The sequence below is a fragment of the Tamandua tetradactyla genome, chromosome 1 (assembly GCF_023851605.1).
Source record: "Tamandua tetradactyla isolate mTamTet1 chromosome 1, mTamTet1.pri, whole genome shotgun sequence".
NCBI lineage: Eukaryota > Metazoa > Chordata > Mammalia > Pilosa > Myrmecophagidae > Tamandua > Tamandua tetradactyla.
This window is the reverse complement of record NC_135327.1, coordinates 9229780-9250879: the sequence shown is the minus strand read 5'-3', so window position 1 is coordinate 9250879 and position 21100 is coordinate 9229780. Positions and strand designations below refer to the sequence as shown.

The 21100-nt window shown below is 45.2% G+C and overlaps 1 protein-coding gene across 10 annotated transcripts in view; it reads right to left on the bottom strand.

The window, feature by feature from the left end:
• The window catches only part of PTPRT (protein tyrosine phosphatase receptor type T), a 1205819-nt gene that overhangs the window by 826662 nt on the left and 358057 nt on the right, over nucleotides 1-21100 (bottom strand). For 7 of the 10 annotated variants that reach the window (XM_077168210.1, XM_077168218.1, XM_077168212.1 and 4 more), the window contains exon 2: nucleotides 4831-4890. The exons of the other annotated variants lie outside the window; for them this stretch is intronic. In XM_077168210.1, the coding sequence (XP_077024325.1) occupies nucleotides 4831-4876 (46 nt within the window). In that variant the 5' untranslated portion in view covers nucleotides 4877-4890. The remainder of the gene's footprint in view (nucleotides 1-4830; nucleotides 4891-21100) is intronic. 10 annotated transcript variants of the gene reach the window in all.

Genomic DNA, 21100 nt, shown 5'->3' with positions numbered 1-21100 from the left:
TGGTACTGGTACAAAGACAGACTTATAGACCAAAAGAATCAAATTGAGAGGTCAGAAATAAGCCCTCACCTTTATGGCCAATTGATTTTTTTTTAACTTTTTTTATTGTATAATATAACATATATACAAAGCAAAGAAAGATAAAAGCAATAGTTTCCAAAGCATTCTCCAACAAGTAGTTGCAGAACAGATCCCAGACTTTGTCATGGGCTACCATATATACCATCATCTCAGATTTTTCCTTCTAGCTGCTTCAGAACATAAGAGGCTAGAAGGAACAAATTTTTTTTTATCACAATTGACTTTTTTTCTTTTTTTGTGAAAAATAACATATATACAAAAAGCAATAAATTTCAAACTACAGCACAACAGTTAGTTGCAGAACAGATTTCAGAGTTTGGTATGGGTTACAATTCCACAATTTTAGGTTTTTACTTTTAGCTGCTCTAAGATAATGGAGACTAAAAGAAATGTCAATTGTTGATTCAGCAATCATATTCGTTTGTTAAAGTCTACCTTCCCTGTATAACTCCACCATCACCTTTGATCTTTCTATCCCACTCTTTAGGGGTATTTGGGTTATGGCCACTAAGGCCAATTGAATTTTTTCACAATGGTACCAAGTCCACTGATGGGAAAAAATAATTTCTTCAACAAATGGTGCTGGAAAAACTGAATAACCATATATAAATGAATGAAGGAGGACTCTTACCTCACACCACATATAAAAATCAACTCAAAATGGATCAACGACCTAAATATAAGAACAAAAATAATAAAATTCCTAGAAGAAAACATAGGGAAGCATCTTCAAGACCTTGTCTAAGGCAATGATTTCTTAGACTTTACACCAAAAGTATAAGCAATGAAAGGAAAAATAGATACATAGGACTTCATCAAAAATTTAAAACTTTTGTGCATCAAACAAAGGACTTAATCATGAAAGTAAAAACACAGCATACAAAATGGGAGAGAGTATCTGGAAACTATATATCTGATATGGGTTTAATATCCAGAATTTGTAAATAAATCCCATAAGTCAACCATAAAAAGGACAAACAACCCAAAATAAAAATGGGCAAAAGAGTTGAATAGACATTTCTCCAAGGAAGTTATACGGATGGCCATGAAAAAATGACAAGCATCACTAGCCATTAGGGAAATGTAAATCAAGACCACAATGAGATACCATTTCACACCCACTAGAATAGCTACTATTTAAAAAATGGAAACTTACAAGTGTTTAATAGGATGTGGAGAAATAGGAACACCCATTAATTATTGGTAAGAATATAAAATGATGCAGCCACTGTGGAAGACAGTTTGGCAGTTTCTCAGAGAGTTATGTACAGAATTGCCATATGACCTGGTATATACCCAAAGGGACTCAAACAGATATTTCCACACCCATGTTCATAGCAGCATTATTCACAGTTTCCAAAAGATGGAAGCAACCCAAACGTCCATCAACAGATAAATGGTTGAAAAAAATGTGGTATAGACATACAATGGAATATTACTCAGCCATGAAAGGAATGAAGTTCCGAAACATGTGACAACGTGGATGGACCTTGAAGTAATCATGGTAGGTGAAATAAGACAGGTACAAAATGGCGAATATCATATGATCTCATTGATACGAAATAACTAACAAAAGCAAATTAAGAGAGGCAGAAACTAGAATCCAGGTTACCAGGGGCTGGGGTGGGGATAGAGAATGGGGAGTTAATATTTAATTGGCACAGAGTTTCTGCTTTGACTGATGGGTCAGTTTTGGTAGTGGGTGGTGGTGATGGTGGAAGTGGTGGTGGTGGTGGGGATGATGGTGGTGATGGTGGTGATGGTGGTGATGGTGGTGGTGGTGGTGATGGTGGTGGAGGTGGTGGTGGTGGTGGTGGTGGTGGTGGTGGTGGTGGTGGTGGTGATGGTGGTGATGGTGGTGGTGGTGGTGATGGTGGTGGAGGTGGTGGTGGTGGTGGTGGTGGTGGTGGTGGTGGTGGTGGTGATGGTGGTGGTGGTGGTGGTGGTGGTGGTGGTGACGGTGGTGGTGGTGGTGGTGGTGACGGTGGTGGTGGTGGTGGTGGTGGTGACGGTGGTGGTGGTGGTGACGGTGGTGGTGGTGGTGGTGGTGACGGTGGTGATGGTGGTGGTGATGGTGGTGATGGTGGTGGTGGTGGTGGTGGGGATGATGGTGGTGGTGGTGGTGATGGTGGTGGTGGTGATAGTGGTGACGGTGGTGATGGTGGTGGAGGTGGTGGTGGTGGTGGTGGTGGTGATGGTGGTGGAGGTGGTGGTGGTGGTGGTGGAGGTGATGGTGGCGATGGTGGTGGTGGTGGTGGTGACGGTGGTGGTGGTGGTGACGGTGGCGGTGGTGGTGGTGGTGGTGGTGATGGTGGTGGCAGTGGTGGTGATGGTGGTGGTGGTGATGGTGGTGACGGTGGTGACGGTGGTGGTGGTATCACATTGTGGACTTGACTGGCACCATTGAGTTGTATATTTGAATGTGATTGGAAAGGGAAATCTGGGCTTGTGTATATATTACTAGAATGAAATTTTTTTTAAAAAATGACTGTACAGCACAAATAGTGAACCCTGATATAAACTATGGGCTGTGGTTAATGGTATAATTTTAATGATGCTGTTTTGTCAGTTGTAACAAGGGTACTTCACAGGCAAAAAATGTTGGTTACGGGGGGACTGTGTATATGGGGGGGTCAGTTACATGGGAACTCTGTATTTTCCTCATGAAGGCTCTATAAATCTGAAACTTCTCTAATGAAAAAAAAAATCTAGTCGATGAGAAACTAGACAATCATGTACTTCGAACATAATAAAATCAGGATCAGTGGTGTTCAAAGTTTCTCCCTCCAATGATACTTCTGAGTTCAAGCCAGCCATCATTTTACGGGTTTCATCAATTCCGTTTTGACAAGACTTTATTATGCACATGCTATGGAGCTCTACATCCCCTCAAAGAGACTACAGTCAGTGAGACGCACTGGAAGAGATACAGGTATAGAATCAGCACTCCCACCAGGAAATGGTGGTCTGCCAGAGACGCAGGAGCCCACTATATCCTAGAGAACGGGGGCAGAGAAGAACTGAACAGATTCCAAATGATGGGTGCTCCTCAAGGGAGCAGGAGGAAGGGTGCCCCAGAGTGAGCGTCACAAGACACAGGGACAGCTCGTAGCTCTGTAGCGCCTGCTGAGTGGCTGCCTACATGCCAATCTCACGCCTCAGTCTCTTTTCCACTGTCCCTTTCTTTTCTCCCTGATGTTCAGATCTCATCATATCACCATCCCCCTTCTTTAAGTATCCATTGCTTCCCCATCATCCAAGAAGCCATGTCCACCCCTAGCCTGACACACAGGCCCCTTCCCTCCCTAGCCCCTGCCTGTCTCTGCATCTCCTGTAAGATCACACTACTGTCTACGTTGGCTGCAATGGACACAACCCCTTCTGTGCACCCGAGACCTGGGATTTTCTCTGGCTGGTGGTGGAGGAAGTCCTGCCACTGGATTTGATAGAGAACATGGTCAAAATACCACTGAAGAAAGCTTGTGATGTTAACGCTGTCTCCATTTTTCTTTCTGGCTGTGTCTAGAAGCCTAGAAGAATTTCTACAAAAATCACTTCTTCTCTAAAGCTTTCCTGACCAGAATAGCAGAGTGAATGCCCCGATATGAAAACACAACATAGTCCTTCTGAAATAAAAACAGCAGCAGCAGCAGTTCCAGTCGGCTCTAAGGAGGCCAATCTCCCTTCCCTGCACTGCCACTGCCTCACTGGAGTTGGAATCCAACCCGTGGGAGATAAATGAATCAGGTCAATGCCATCGACAACCGACCCTGATGTGCAGGAATTGATAAGCTGCGGGAGGAATGCAGCATCCAAAGTGCTCCCGGGAAGAGCTGGCTGAGAATGCTAAACTGTAATCCATCTCCAGGACTAGGAGGCAAATGCGAGGAGGAAAGCATGGCCAAGACAATGCTGTGTATATTGCAAACTGTTTTGTATCTTTTTTTTTCCCTCTTGTCACAAAAGAATATTATTTCAAGCCCGCTTTCCATCTAGGGAGGACCATGCAGCAAATCCTGGATAATGTGGGGCAAAGTAATAGCTACCATTTGCAGGACCAGCCCATAAAAATAATCTCTGACATTCAATCCTTCTCACCTTTCCCTGCTGTAAGGATCTTTAAAACACAGGTTTGAGGTGGTAGAATCAAAGGAGGAAAGAAATAAAGGTCCCTGAGATAGTCATTGGAGGAGAATCACCCAGAGAGTTGTCTGACCAAAAATATCAGCATTCAACTTAATGGGAGAAAAATATAAATTGTTATTGTCTTCTGCCACTGAGATCTCAGTTTAGTTGTTACCTTAGCAGAACCCTGCACATCCTGGCTAATGTAAGGAGTGTGCTCTACCAAGCACTTCAGCACACACCGGGGATCACACTTATTGCATATGCAATCTCATTTGCTTTCCTTAGACTTTTATTCCTCCTTTAAATATATGGTGATTGATGCACTGAGGGGTTAAGTGACCTGTTCAGGTCACACAGAGGGAAAGTGTTAGAGCCCAGATTAAATGCGTGTGACCTAACCACTGAGTCCCTGCTCTTTCTATTACACCAGAGGAAGACTGCATCCCCCAAACCAAGGACTTCACTGTAAGGTAAGGAAAGGGGGCCAGGCAGATAAAGGGCTTTCAAGGTGGCTGGGTTTCTTTCTCACTGGAATCCATTCCATCGTTCATTCCAGAAACCTTTAATAAAATGTCTTTTCTACAGGCTCTGAGCAGGCATACAGAATCAACAGACCCTTACCCTCACAGAGTTTGCTGAGTAGCAGAAAAAACAACCACAGGATCATACATTCAAGATGCACTGCAAAACAAACAAGCAAAAAAACACTTTCAATGTGATGTGTGGAAGCTTCAAGAAGAAATCATTAATTAATTTTCGTCATTGTTTAAATGAAATATATTCTTCAGACAAGATCTAGGAGGGCTCATAGCTAACCGTGTGCATCCCAGCTTATCCCAGACAAGGTCTTGTAACAATTTGCCCCTCAGATGCTGGATTTAGTTGCTCACCTGCCACCCCCCACCCCCCTACCCCTGCCTAGGGCAGGCTGCCTGCTCAGCTACCACCTGAGTGCGGACAGGCAGGTGCTGGTCCTCTGAGAGTTAGGGAGCCCACCTTCCCTTCACAGCCCCCCCCTGGAGCACCGTGCTGCCTTCACCTGCCCCTCTCTGGTGGTCCCCTCAATCTGCAGCCAGTGGGGAAAAAAAATGCCTTTCCCTCCTAATCGCTTCTGCCTTCAGAGGGGGCCCCAGCAGCTGACCACAGCATCTCTTCACCCCTCCCTCCCCCCAAGATATAGCCTCCCACTGTCACTGGGGCCACTCTTCCTCCGGACAGTGAGGCCCAGATGTTGGTTCTATCCCTCTCTGCCAGAATTTGTCCTTCCTTACGGGCACCTCTGTGTTCTTCCCTGTGGAAGAGTTTCTAGAAACAGGCCTCCATCCTACACGTTATCACACATACGTGTCTGAACCCGGGTGGTAGACACGGCTCAAGGTTTTTGCATGGGGGCTCTTGGGCTCCTTCCCAGTCAAGCAGGAAATGTGGCCGCCAGGCGATCATTAAAGCGGCCCTGTGCTCTGAGTAGAGAGAACACAGACCGTATTCAAGGGATGTGCCTAACTGGTCATTCGTCTGCCCATTAGCAACTCTCGTCCAGCCACAGGTGCCTGTTAAACGCAGAAAGGGGATAAACAGCGCGATGGCAGAAATCACACTGGGGACAGAACATGAAAGCAAAGCAGGAAGGAGAGGAGGTACAGATCCGTGTTTCAATTTCCTACAGGTCTGGCTGCTAAAAGGGGTGATATATGTGGCTCTGAGTTTCCTAGGCCCAATAGGAAGAGGAAAAACTGGTCAGGTCCTGGAACTGTGTTCATACGGTAAGAATGAAATTGCTCAGAAAAATTACAGCCATTCAGGTGCTTAGCTCGCACAAGAACATCTCCACGGGGGCACTTGCAAAGAAACCCCGTATCCCATAATGAACAGTGTCTGAGACAATATCCACACAATTTCACAAGACTATTTCTCATAATCATTGTCAATATAAGTTGATAGTATCACCCAAACATACAATTCAGGAAGGGCAACTCATTGGGGCCCCAGAAGATGCAGTCAAGATACCAGGGTGCCTGTTGACCCAGACATAAGTTTTAAAAGCTACTTAAAAGAGAAAATACATCCAACAAGAATTTTCTATGCAATCCTTCCTGAAGTTTCTTCCTCTCTACCAACCTATTGAAAACCAGCAGCTTTGAGTTTAAGCTTGTACATCTTAACGGCAATTCTGCATTGCCAGGTGAGCACGGCTCCTCTGGCACACATCCCTGCCCATTTTGGAGTGCTCAACTTCTGGTATGCAAGGCAAGGGGCTAGACAAGATGATTACTGTCAAAGGTTGAATTTTGTACCCCCAAAACATGCACAGAACCCCAAACCCCAGCTCCAGAAATGTGGCTGAAGAGGTGATTAAATAAGAGGAGGCCAGACTGGATTAGGGTAGAAGGTAGGCACTGACCCAATATGGCCAGCATCTGGACAGAGAGACATGCAGTGGACAGAAGACCACGTGAAGACAGAGATTGGACTGATGGATCTACAAGCCAAGGAACAATCAAGATTGCCAGAAAAATTGCAAGGAAGGATTGTCCTCTACAGGTTTCAGAGGGACCACGGCCCTGATGACACCTTGACTTTGTTCTGACCTCCAGAATCATGAGACAATAAATTTCTGTTGTCTGAAGCCAGGCAGTCTGTGGTACTTCACCACAGCATCCCAAGGAAATTTAAACAATTACCAAGGAACTTCCCGGTTCTGGAGACTCAGAAAGACCTGGAATTCTCAGGAGTCTCAGAGATGCAAAGCCCCACTGCCAGCAAGAGTCAAGCTACGGTGCCACACCAGAGACACCAAAGGAGGGACAAGAAGGGTGGAAGACTAGCTTCTCCTGGACCCCTAGCATAAAATACTCGAACCCTTATCCTGAATCTCATTTAGGCTCCTTTTGCACCTTTGAAAATCACACCTCCCTCCATCTTGGTGCAATTCCTAGATTCCACAACATCCGACAGACAAAGCTCCAGACCACTTTTACCGATATTTGTGGCAAGCTCCTTGGGGAAGGCGGATGATTGGAGAGTTTTCTAAAAGACACTCTTGGATGCTCACTCATTTAAGTTTAAAGAATAAGTGGCCCCATCTAACTGATGTCAACCTTACCACCATCAATTTTTGGAGGAAGGAAAAAAAAGCCCCATAACTCTACTCCTCCCTCCCTTCCCCCTTCCCTCTCCCCCAGCCTTCCCCCCCTTAGGCCACTCCCCTACCCCATCCTCCAGAGCACAGAGCCTGGTTTGGTGAAGAGCCACATAATTGGAGCACGGGACAGGAAACTGCAGGCCAAAGACCCAGCACTTCCTCAGTGCTCCCGAAGAGAGGAGCCATTTCCCCTGGCAGGTTGAGGTCCACATGTGGCAAAGGCCCCAGATGTTCTGATTTGAGTCAAACATAAAAAGTCAACAGAGAAATCAGAAACTGTAGAAAGGAAATTGGATTTTGAAAATCCATTTGGGTTTGGTAATGTATGGCATATCAGCATCTGTAAGAGAAGTAAAAATAGTACAGGGTACATACTTTAGGATACATTAAAGCATAAATAAAGTTTATGGTGCCAATCAGAATTTTTTTCAAACAGGAGCTCTTCTTTTGAGAATGAGAAAGAAATAGAATTCAATAAAAATATGAATGTGTCTGCCTCTGCATTTCACAGATATGATCCTGTATATTCTTGAACAGAATTAAGTTTAGAAGAACCTGAGATTTGTTGGGCTTGTTATGTGCCAGGAACTGCACTTGAGTTTTTGAGTGTGTATTTATATATGTATGTGTACGAATGAGGCAACTCCAACTACCACCCACTAAGACAGGGAGGGGCCCTTTCTGTAAAGAGAAACAGAGCAAATATTCTAAGTTTACAATCTTAGGGTCTCTGTCTCAACCAGTCAAATCTGTCCTAGCACTAGTGTCATCATAGACAATGTATAAACAAATGGGCATGGCTGTGTTTCAATAAAACTTTATTTACAAAAATACATGGAAAACCTGATTTAGCCCAAGAGCTTTAGTTTCCCAGTCCTTGCTGTAAGAAAGAAACATTGCTCTTCCCATTTTCCAGATAGAAATTTGTCATCAGAGCTACTAAGGGATCTTAGTAGGGATCCTTGCCCAGTTAGGGATCTTGGAGGAAAAAGAGTGAGATCACATCCGGTAATATGAACAGTGACACTTTTTTTATTGGCAACTGAGCACTTGTCAAGCTTTACCTATGTCGCCTTTAACCCTTGCTATAGGATCTGCCATTTTGATGGTGCCCCTTTCAGAGCGGCTCAGAGAAGCTACCCCCAGCAGCAATGGAGCCGAGGCATTAGCACCAGGGTGAGCTGTTTCAGAGCCAGGCATCCCATTCCCCCAGCCCCACCCCTCTTTAGAACGCTCCATGTCTTCCCAGAATGTAAATCTCTTCTTGCTGCTCCCAGAATATGAAGCTGTGCCTTTAATACCCAGTGGTGTAGCTAAAAGATAGAAAACTGGGCCAAACACTCAATAATAATAATAATAATAATAATAATAAGTGGAGATTGGGTTGCTGTACATGATCAGTACGACTTCTTGTAGAGTTCATAATTTTAACAAACATGATCAGAAACCAACCATGAGGATGCACAGAAACATCCCTCTCCTGGTATTCACAGCTGCAATGGAAATCCTTATTGGGGAAGCCCACCCAATATCCAACTTCAAGGTGCTCTGAGGCCACTGGCCTGGGCCCCCGAAGCTCCATGTCTAATAGCTCCATGAGAGCAGGGACTTGCCTCACTGGCTTCTTTACTCAGAGTCGAGCCCATGGTATGTGCTCCACCTTTACTGCTCATGAGTGACTGAAATGATTAAAATGGACCTCTACCCACAAGGAGGAGGCAGGCTGGGCCCCCCGGGGGGCTCCTGTCCCCCTTCTTGTCCATCTGCCATTGGCCCCATAGCAAGAAAGCAACCTGGGGCTCAGGGGCCAGGCTGATCCTGCAAACGCCCTTTTATGGGGCCAGGCTGATCGTGCAAAGGCCCTTTTATGGATGGAGAATCTGAATTCAGACAGATAAGGGACAAAAAAGATGAAATGCATGAAACCACAGAGGTACCAGGTAAGGAGCAGAGTGAGGTAAGGCTGTAGGCAGGACAATGAGCCTTTAGAAGAGAAACGAGACTATTAGCAACAGGTCCAGAAATAGAGGTGAGACTGCTCAGGATTAAACTGTGAGCAGGGACTGAACTGGGGGCAGGTGTGTGGGAACTCTGAGGTCTTCACAGAACCCAGCAGTGCCAGGTAATCATGGTCCAAAGCCAAAGAAGTGGAGACAGGAATCTGCTGAACAGATAGGAGACCTGACTAGAACCATGAGACAGGGATCCTGCGTGTTTACTACGTACCAGGCACTGTTCTAAGGGTTTTACCAATATTAACTCATTTAATTATCATAACCACCCTATGAGCTAAACACTGGTCATTATTTCTGGGCTTTATAAAAACCAGTGGAGGCCCAGATTTGACAGATATGCTATAGTTTGCTGACTTCCACTTTATCTCAATAAAACTTTCCACTTAAAACACAGTCACGGAACCATACCAGGTTTCACCATTGGAGTGTTCGATGCCGTGAGCTTCTGACACTTCCCTCACACGTCTCAGTTATGGAACATTTCCTCCTTCCCCCGGGAAGTGGAAGTGGAGACGTGCCTCCCATTGCCTTCTAATGCTACACTCCTGATCCTTAGGACAAGACACTGAGCAAAGAACAGTTACTCCCTAGAATGGAATAAGCATGTTACCTACATTTTATTGTTTGTTCCCGTGGGTAGGGCATGGCAGTCCCATTCTGCAGATGAGAACACCAAGGCTAGAGCAGTTGACAGACTCACCCCCACACATTTTCTCAGGGGCAGAGCCAAAACACAAATCAAGGACTTCCTTGGCCAGAAGGTCTGAGAGCCAGGGTAACAGCCATGGGTGGGCCAGTTACAAAATTTGTAGGGCCCAGTGCAATTTAAAACATGAGACCTTGTTTGAAAACGAAGAATTTCAAGACTTCAGCAGCAAAACATTCAACCAAGCATGGGGCCCCTCTAAGTGCCAGGTAGCGTGTGACTCCACAGCACACAAGGCCACAAGACCAGCCCTTCTAACCCAACCCCCAAATCATTGAGATTCCAATCCCACACCCACAAATGCTTTGAAGGCAGGGCATTATCTAAGTGGGGCTTATTAATCGCGAGCAGCCTAGCACAAGGAACCGAGTCTTGCCCCCGGATTGAATGTAAACCATGCTTGCATAAATTTAATTCCTTTTTTGAATATCTAATTGAATTTGCAGAAGTATGTGCCAGGGGGGTGTTTAAATAAGTGCACAAATATGATAAGAAGGCCTTCACACCATTATATCTAATTCAGTAAGCAAAAATAATGGCAGGGCACGTTCCAATTAGTGTTTGATTTACTTGCTTTAACAAATCCAATTAGTAGAATGTTTTATAAAGTCATCCAATGTCAAACACTCATGGACTCAACAGATAGAAACAATACTCCTAATAGAAAAAAAAACTGTTTTAAAGCTCTTTGAACAGTGAATTTATTATAAATAAGACGCCATCTCTCCGTAGGCTTGGGCATTCCCCAAGGACACAGGGAAGCTGTCTGATCTGCTCGTTTGGCATTCCCTCTCAGAGACTCCACCAGGCTCCTCAGGTTAATTTGGCCTATTACATTAGAGCCAGGAATAAAAACAACAAAGGTGGAAGTTAGGGAAGGGACTTCAAGAGATGATAATGAGTTCGCTGATGGGCATCTTCTAGACCAGAGATGTGTTTGGACTTCCGAGGCAGCACAGTGCAGTGGGAGAAGCTCAGGGCGAACTCACGTCCTAGAACCTGATCTACTGCTCTCTTGGCCTTTTGGGGCCCCAGCTTTCCCATCTGCAAACTAGAGAATTCAACTAGGTTAGCAGCCTCAGGTCCATCCATCTGCAGGCTGGATAATGCTCTTTGCCCAGCAAGGGTAGCACAAATTAAAAGTAAAGACTCTTGAGCCAACACTTGAGCTCTACTATTATTTATGTCTTTAGCTGTGTAACCTTAGCAAAGTAATCTCCATGTGCCTCAGTTTCCCCATATATCAAACCATCCCTTAAGGAGGTTGGGAGAATGTAATATTTGGAAAGACTTAGATCAGTGCCTGGCTCATTGTAGGTGCCAAATAAATGTCTGTTAAATAAATTAGAAATGGAAAACGATAGCTATGCTAAATGTGGGCACTATGTATCAGCCCATAAAACATAAAAATAGTTTAGAGAAATTGTATCTGAGTTTGTCCATCACATCCTGTATGAACCAGCAGTATCTATTGGATAGCCTGTTGATGGCCCTGTAAATTCCAGCTTATTGCTGTGTGACCTTGGGCAAGTCACACTACCTCTAGGGTCAGAGTTTCTTCACATGTAACAGAAGGCAGAAAAGTTAAACCCTCTCCACGGGACCTTCTGAGACCATGGCTGTGTTCTCTTCCGTGGTACCTGGCAACATCTGGGATACAAAGAGAGCCAGATGTTCCCTGCAAAGAGGAGCCTCTATCAGACTAGCTTCTCTGCTTGGTCTGCGTGGCCTCGATCTGGTACATTTGTACATCAAACTAGAGGAGGACACACAGGGACGTGACAGCCAGGTTCCTGTCTTCTAGCAGATCTGTCTTCCCAGGCATCAGTTTGCAGGCAGACCCGAGATTGTGTGGGAGACCGCAGACTCTCTGCCCCAGACACCATCGCAGCAGACGCTGTGACACAGGGTGACAAGGAGGGAAGAGTGAGGGAGGAGGCCATGTGTGGAGTCGGCACCCAGACTTGACCTGTTGAGGAGAGGCGTGGAGAGGCAGGGAGCGTGTGGTCACCTTTATGGGAAACAGGTGAAGACGGCTCAGTTGGGGAATCAGGCCAGACTGGAAAGAGGCTGCACTCAGCCCAGCAAGTCGTCTTTCCCCAAAGACAGCTCCAGAGCAGATGCGGGGTTTCTGCCAATCTCTCAAGTTTAAAGAGGGAAGGGATCATCTGGCCCAGCTCCTAATTTTACAGGTGAGGAAATAGGCATAAAAAAAGGCAAGGCCACAAGGCAGGGGGTACAGAGCTGGGACTGAACCCAGCTCTCCTGGCCCCAGTCCAGTGCTCTGCCCACTCAGATGCCAAAATAGCATCTTTCATCATTTCTCACACAATATTGATGTCTTTTTTTTTCAAGGAGCAGTGAGAGAAAGAGATGGCTGGAGGTCATACCCAAACACAGAGAAACTTAAGATCATTGGGGAAAAGGTAAGTAAAGTTTTCCTCTGCCCAGAACAACAAGCTTAAACTGGTTTCTGGCAAGAGTTGTGTCAGTATCTAATGCTTCAGCAGCCCAAGCCATGCTTTTTATGGCCCCAGGATCTTTGCACTGGCTGTTCCCTCCTCATGGGATGCTCTTGGCCTGGTGTTTCATGGGTCTGGCTGCTCACCTTCTATAGCTCAAACCAAAGGCCACCTTTTCAGAGAAGTCCCCTTCCCATGTCCAGTTATTCTCTCTTAGACCACCATGTTTATGCCTGTCTGTGTCCCTTAATCACACTTTGAAATTGTTTATTTACTCACTTACATGTTTTCTGTTTCCCACCACCAATCTAACCTTCAAGGGTATGGAGCGTTTCCCATTAATTCATCATTAAATGATCAGAATTTCCCAAAGAGCCCAGTACTATGACACTTGAGAGCTTGCAGAAAACTCGATCAATGCATCATGAATGAATGTATGAATGAATGAAGCGGAATGTAGCAAAGCAGCAGTAGTGCAAGACTTGGCATCAGGGCGGGCCACGGTGGCTAAGCAGGCAAGAATGTTCGCCTGCTATGCCAGAGGACCCGGGTTCGATTCCCAGTCCCTGCCCATGTTAAAAAAAAAAAAAAGATTTGGCATCAGAGAATAAGGATGCAAGGCTTGATCCTAACACTGTCTACAGCCCTCAGGTGGATCAGAGGAAATCTCTGCACCTCCACTTCCTCATCTGTAAAGTGGGAGGAACAATGACAACAATTGGCATTTGAGTGCATAGCTTGTGCTGAGTGCATGGCTCTGTGCTGAGCCATTTCCATGGATTACCTCAACTAATTCTCAGTAAAGTGCCATGATAGAGGTGCTATTACATACCACACTTTTTATATCATGAAATTGAGAACCAAGTGAATACCCGCCCCGAAGCTTACAGCCAGGAAATGGCTGGATGGAGATTTGAACTGAGGTAGTCTGACTCCAGGCACCAGATCCTCAATCACTGGGCCATCTTACCTAAGTTACCACTAACATTTATCCCAATAAGACATTAAGGCTACACAGTCATTTCTGGGGCAAGGTAAGACTGATTAGAGACATCTGCAGGGCATGTTGGAAGAAGCAAAGGTCTTTGTAAATCTTTGGAGGTCCATAGAAGTGAGGTAACCTTCCAAGGGTCAGAGAAAAGCGCGGTCTCCTTCCAAGGTTGACAGAACTGTATTTCAGTCTCAGGTTGGTCCATCTCAAAGCCCCACTTGGCTCAGCCTAAGCCACACTCATGGTGTCAGGGGCTGACCCCAGCTCCTTCCAACCTGCCCAGGGGTGTGCCAGGCCCTTTCTTCAAGAATAAGTTAGAGGAAACAGCAGGCACTGACATCACTGTGCCATCAGCTGGGAAGCCAATGCTAGTAAGCTTCTAGAGCCTTGCAGTGAAAAATCGGGTGTCTGGCTTGTCCCCAGTGTTAATAGCCATTACCTCTCTCTCCAGCCTCAGTTTATAATGAACCTCCATCCAACTTCATGCCCAGGGCACCAAAACAAGTAATGTCACCCAGAGCCCTCATTATATGAAAGACATGAGATAGACCCTTCATGGTTGGCCCTGCTCAGTTTCTTATCCAGAAAATGGGATAATAATAGTGCACTCCTCATACATTGCTGTGAGGATTAATAATATAAAAAGCAGTTAGTATAGTGTCTGGCACATAGCAGGTTCTCCATAAATGTTAGCAATTATTCCCATCACAGAATATCATGGAAATGCATGCAAAGATACACACTTCATAGATAGATACATTTTTTAATTAAAACATTTGTTTATGATCATTCTGAGAATTACATTTTATCTTTTATAAAATCAGATATTCCATAAAATAAGTTCAACTCCCACAATTCATAATTGTCAAAAATAGAAGTTCCTGGCATGCACCCTGGGGTCTTAGTCTCATTTAGGGAATTAGTTTGAATTCTCTTTTCTGATTGGCCTAATTGTTGGTTTGACTACAGCGGCTGAAACCCCAGCCTGAGACCCACAGGCTCCCAAAGGCTACAGCATGCTCCTGGGAACAAGGCCAACCCCACCCCACCTCAGCCCCATCCCCCTAAGAGAAGGAAGGAGGATGATAAATACAGAAACCAATGCCTTTCACTAAGGCTTTAACATGGGGTCAGCAAACTCAACCTGTGAACTAAACCCAGCCTGCTTCCTGCTTTTGGTAAATAAAGTTTTATTGAAACACAGCTATGCCCATTTGCTTATACACTGTCTACGGCAGCTGTCGACCTGCAGCAGCTGAGTCAAGTAGTTGCGATGTTGACCACACAGCCTGCAGACTAAAATATTTACTCTCCGGCCCTTTACAGGAAAAGTTTGCTTTAGAAGATCTTGAAGCACTTTAATAACTATCACCCAAGGTGTGGCAAGGAAATACAAGTGCTAATGATGGCAGCTTATTATTGTTAGCCCCAAAAGTTGCAGAGCTATAGGAATAGCTGGCTTTCTAAGAACCTTGCCTTTGGAGAGTGACTTATTTTTAACAGATCTTTTTTTTTTCTTTTCAGAGCAAGAGAGAGAAAGTAAAGCAGCCACAGGCCCTGGACCCCATCGGCAGGCCTCACCCTACAAGGCTCTGCTGCCTGTCTCTCCATCCACTGCCCAGATAGCCCAAGGTCAAGCAGAATCCCTGCATGGCCCATATGTGGCTCTTCTGGGGGCCCAGGAGCTCCATTTACCCTCACTCCAGACCTCACTTCCATCAGTGACCAGCTAAGAGAATCTCGCGAGAGCCCACAGCACGTGCTCCCACCGGAGCTTAGAGAGGTGCAAAGAGAAGAACCTTGCCATAGTCACTTTGTATCTATCATCAAGAATTACTTAAAGCTTTCCTGAGTTCCCCATTAGGAAAACTCGGGCTTCTTTTACAAGCACTACCTTATTTTCCTCTTAGTACAACCTTGTGATATTTGGCAAAGCACAATTTCACAAAGCTAGAACCTAAGGCTCAGAGAGGTTAAGTAACTTCCTCAAGGCTGCACAGCTTAAAAAGGGCAGAGTTAGGATTAGAATCACTGCCATTCTGATCCCAAAGCACAAGCCCTCTCAACTGTTCCATGAAGCGTCTTGCAGGAAAAAAAAAAACAGTAAACAGCTCCAGTTTGGCAGTTCTCACTCTTCCATATTGTTCTTTCTAAATTAACTCAACCCATACTTCAGTTTCATTCAACAACCTTATATAGAGTGTCTACTGCATCCTAGCCATTCTTTTGCACACCACAGACAGAGCAAGGATTAACAGCTAAAACCCCTTCCTTCATGGAGCACACCTTCTAATGGATGAGACCAGCAATAAAGCCAGGGAGAGAAATTTTAAAAAGTCAGGTATCCGCCTTGCCTCTTCGCTTACACGTCTTGCACATGGTGGCATGCAAACAAATAGGCACACTGGACATGGAAAGGGAGCCTTATGGAGCAGTTATTCTTGGCCAGACATTGTGCCCCACATTCCACAAAACTCAATCACAGCCAACGTCCTTTGAGATGGTCATTAATCATTTCCAGTTTACAGGTGAAGTAACTGAGAATCAGACAAGTTAAGAACCCAGTCCAAGTTCCCTGCGTTTATGAATCCTGACTGACTGTTTTCCCGCAAAGCCCTCACCTTTCTGCTGCACAATGCCATGTGAAAGGAAGCCCAAGAAACATTTTGGACTTGTTGAGAGATGATAGCTCACATATTCAGTTTTAATAAGCACATAGTTATTTAATTACATAAAATAAAGACCAGGTAGGGTTTTCCATACAGTCAATTTTAATTCAATAATTTCATCATGTGTTATATAAATCACCACAAAGGTAATTATGTAGATAAAATATTTATTGAGGTCTGAAAATTATAAGTACAGTTGGTTGTGAGATGCCCCCTCAAAACAGTTAAGCTTTGACAAATGTCCATGGTTGCCAACTGGCTTTCATTTACCATGGGTTGTTAAATGTGTCTTCAACAGGGAATGAAGGGTTTTTAAAGGACATAACGTAAAGGAGCCTTAACTAAACTAAAGCTTAAAATCTAGGTTGCAGTGTTGGGTCAATCCAATAGGAGGAGTGGATTCAGTGGGGACTGAGGTCTGTGGAGTAGTGACGGAGCCTGGGATACTGCAACTGGAGTTGTACTGGCATGTCATCATGTTAAACCACTAAGCCTGCTCACTCTTTCTCTCAGATGTTGACACTTTGGTTTCCTGGAGAGGTAAATCTTGCCACAATGGAGGCACACACAAATGGGTAGGGAGTGCTCTCTTAGCAATGAAGGAAGCAATCCTTGATGAATATTTCAAAATGAGATAGTTGGACAGTGTTCTAGTTCGCTAGCTGCTGGAATGTGATATACCAGAAACAAAACGGCATGTTATTAAGCTGCATGTTTACAATTCAAAGGCCATGAAAATGTCCAAATTAAAGCAAGAATATAGAAATGTCCAATCTAAGGCATCCAGAGAAAGATACCTCAGTTCAAGAAGGCCGAAGAAGTTCAGGGTTTCTCTCTCAACTGGAAAGGCACAAGGTGAACATGCTGATGTCTGCTAGCTTTCTCTCCAGGCTTCCTGTTTCATGAAGCTCCCCCAGGGGTGTTTTCGTTCTTTATCTCCAAAGGTCTCTAGCTGTGCGGGCTTTGTGAGCTCTCATGGTTCTTGTGGCTCTGGGGCTGTCTCCAAAATGTTTCCTCTTTAAAAAGGATTCCAGTAAAGTAATCAAGACCCACCTGGAATGGGTGGAGTCACATATCCATCTAATCAAAGGTTAAAACCTACAACTGGCTGTGCCACATCCCCATGGAGGTAATCTAATCAAGCTTTCAACCTACAGTGCTGAATAGGCTTCTTTAGGAACAAGGCTTCTTTAGAGTACATAATACTTTCAAACTGGTACACACAGTAACTAAGGTTCCTAAACAAACAGCTGTAGTACCTCATAGCTGCCTCATCTCCACTTCTCCAGTGCCAGGGAGCTCAAGTCTAGAACTCACAGCCACGCTTTGCATCTTTGGAACAAGTAATCAATCAGCAGCCTCCCATCCCGTGCACCTTTTTAAAAAAAAATCTGCAAAAGCCCAATGTATATGATCCTATGAGTGCAGCACCTGCCAACATGACTTTGCCTCAGGCTCATACTGTTTGGAACAGAAATAAACTTCTAACAAAGCCACCACTTGCTAAATCACATAATAACTCAGCCCTCAACAGGGCAGGAGAGGCAGGAGGTCTTGAAGACTGAGGATTTGCCTGGGAGAAAGGAGACCTGCATTAAAGACTCGGCTCCACCACCGACTGGCTGCACGACCGTGGCCAAGTCATGTTCTGCTTAATACTGTCTCTTGTAGGACTTCTCTGCAGTGCCTGCCTGTGCTTGGACAAAGTTGAAAACTTCCAACAGAATAAGAAAATAAGGGCTGACAGTAAAACTATCACCAGCATCTGGAAGAAACTGAAATGGAATTACATGCAAATGGCAGATCAAAATGGTTACAATCTGAAAAAAAAAAACTGGAACCCTCCCCCACCTGGAAGTAACCAGGTAGACCACGCATTCCTTCCACTTCGTCTACCCCCAGGTTCAGAAATGCATGTCTAACAGTTAGAAAACTGTGATGCTGGTGCCCTAAGAAGCCTGTTTTAGGCATCACAGTCTCTCTCTTCCTCACTATTGCCAACCTTCATTCAGAAAAAATAATATTCAGGAAAAAAAATGAGTAAATGAAAAAGATGAACACTGCGGAAGAAATAAAAGACATGATCATGAACACTTGAAGGGATGACCTGTAAAAATGGTGTGTCCCAGGAACATGAAGAATGCCTAAGAGGGCGGGCCACAGTGGCTCAGCAGGCAGGAGTGCTTGCCTGCAATGCCAGAGGACCCGGGTTCGATTCCCGGTGCCTGCCCATGTGAAAAAAAAAAAAAAAAAAGAATGCCTTAGAAGGCTGTCAAGCACCCTAGATAGGATGCAAAAAGACCAGTCCCTCTCTAAAACAAGAAGAGAAAGCCACAAAGAGAGACTACGGTAAGATGAAAAGACAATAAATTTGGATGGCAGATCTGTGGATTAATAAAGCATTTCAGAAAAAGTAAAAATGCAAAAAGGCAGGATCAAAATCTGCATTAGTAAGAAAGATGGCAATATAAGGTAGATTTATCAAACCTTCTGTCCTCAAAATTGACTGAAATGAACAAAAGGAAGCAAAAGTAGCAAAGAAAACATAAATACTGAACCTACAGCCCTGCATTTTTTTCTCATTGACTTAGAGGAGTATCTGCCAGCTGCAATACAATGTGGGCCCACCTAAAACGTTGAGAATTTATATACCACATAACCCATTCTGCACAGTATAAAAGAAGATTCTGTTGGTATCTGCCAGTTGGGAAGTCGGAGCTGTGGGATAAGGAAACTGTGTGAAGGAGAAAGGACGTCTGACTCAGTGGCCTCTGCTCTCCTTGCATCAGCAGCACTTTAAGGTCACATTGGTTTCCTGTACCCCCTGACCCAGTTCTCCCCAGGGGTCTGCTATCATCCAGGAGAACCTCAACACCTGGGAGGTGAAGGGCTGGGAGCAAGAGCAAAATGAGTGAGAAATGGGAAAATGATTATTGAGCTGAGGACCAACAAAGGCTCGCCATCAAGAAGAGTATGCAACCTTCACCCCATGGCTAACTCATCCGGGACCCAGGTGATGGAGAAGCTCCCCTGCACCACCAAGGGTGGGAATGTCAGATGGGAGATGATCGAAAAGCCTGCAAGGGGGCCGACAGAAGGGAGCCCCCTGCCCATGTCTCCCAGGGCTCTGGCCTCCAGCAGCCACGACTCCACAAAGGTTGAGGGAAGCAAAACTCATGCCCGGTAGACGTGGCTCACAGCTCAGCCCAGCCCACGGCCACAGGGCCTCGGGAAAGCCACCTAGCCTCCCCCAGTTACAAATCCTTTACCTGGAAGGGGATAATTGCCATACCCACCTAGGGCAGGTCTGAGTTTTACAGACTCACCACAAATAATACATTTCCAACAGCTGACAAATTCCACAGACATTGTACAACGCAGAAAAAGAACATCAGTTTGCATTCATTATTTGCTTGACAACATTTTCCCCTACATTTCTGGCTGCATTCCCCAGGATTGCCTCCTCGTGACAATGCTTTCGTGATATCATTTTCTATGACTACAAACTTCAATATCTCCTTTAGCAGTGTGATTGAAATTTGTATCTTATTATTACATTTTTTTAAGTTTTTCTTCAGGTTCATAAGTCATTATAAATATGGTATTACACCAACTTTAAGATTGCCGTCACCTTACTATCAAATTTCTCTTGTTTATATGCTATAACATTGCAGGACATCGTAAGTGTTCTTGAGCAATGAATAGCCTTAAATAATCTTAGAACTGATAATAACATTAGGCTTGGCTCTTGAAAGCCATTTCCACCCCAGGACTGCTGGTGGTAACTGAATCACACAATGCAAGCACACACATATATACTCTATCCCATCAGTCCAAACTAAATGTAAACCCAACTCAACTTCCCCTTAGCCACACTCCAAAATGCTCATGGCTATTCCAAAGCCCACTTCCAACCTTTCGCCCCCATCCTCATGAAGGAATAGTAAGATGAAGGGAAAGCCAGAGGGAAACCAAAGAGCAGTCTTAGTACACTGTACTAAAATGACCCTACTTTTTACAATGTTATAAAATATACAGATGACCATCTGAACACACTGCGAGCTGCTCCCCCGCTCCCCCCAGGCCTTGGATGTGCAACATGGCAGTACAGAGCCCTGAAGTTTAAGCTTCTGTCGTGCGCTGGGTATGGGGTTCTCAAACCCCCTTGTAGGGGTGCATGGAGGTAGGGGGCGTGGTCCCGGGCCTGCTCTGGAGTGCACGACACCACCCTGTAGGACCACGTCTTTGACAGAGCCAGCTGAAGCCAGTCCAGCGCTGACCACCCGCTGCTCCCGTGTGGCCACCCATGCGCCACCGGGCAGGGAGCGGGGTGGGTCCTGGGGGGATGAGATCTGTCCCATTCGCCCACATTTAGTTACTTTCATCCAAACATTCTGGATTTTATCTGAGGGAGAACAACATTCAATAACTGTGCCAGAAAGCATTGCCATTGTCCGCAGCTCTAGCAAAAATACTCTATTTCCACCATTTGCCCAGTTTGCTAAAACATGCCAAGGCCAACCGGTATTTCAGATTCTTGTTAATTTTCCCATCTCTCGCCTCTTCTCTTTTCCCTTGCAACTCCCTCCACAGTTCAATCACACCCCTGAGCCTTTCAAGCTGATTCCGTAAAGCCAGTTTCCTTATCCCCTCCAATCCCTGCAGGTTGTTGGGTTCCTATTTTTCACAAGCCCCAGGCCACACCACGCGACAGACCCCAGACCACGGCCCCAGGGACCACCACGGGAAGTGGGCGCAGGAGAGTTTCAAACTGTTTTAGATTCAAAGTCACTAGAATCACGCTGCTCGCCTCCAAGGAGCTTTAAAATATTTCTCAGTTTCCCGGGGAGGCTCCTCAAAGCAATCCTTAAGAAGCAGAGCTCTGCCCCTCTCAGCGGCACCTGTC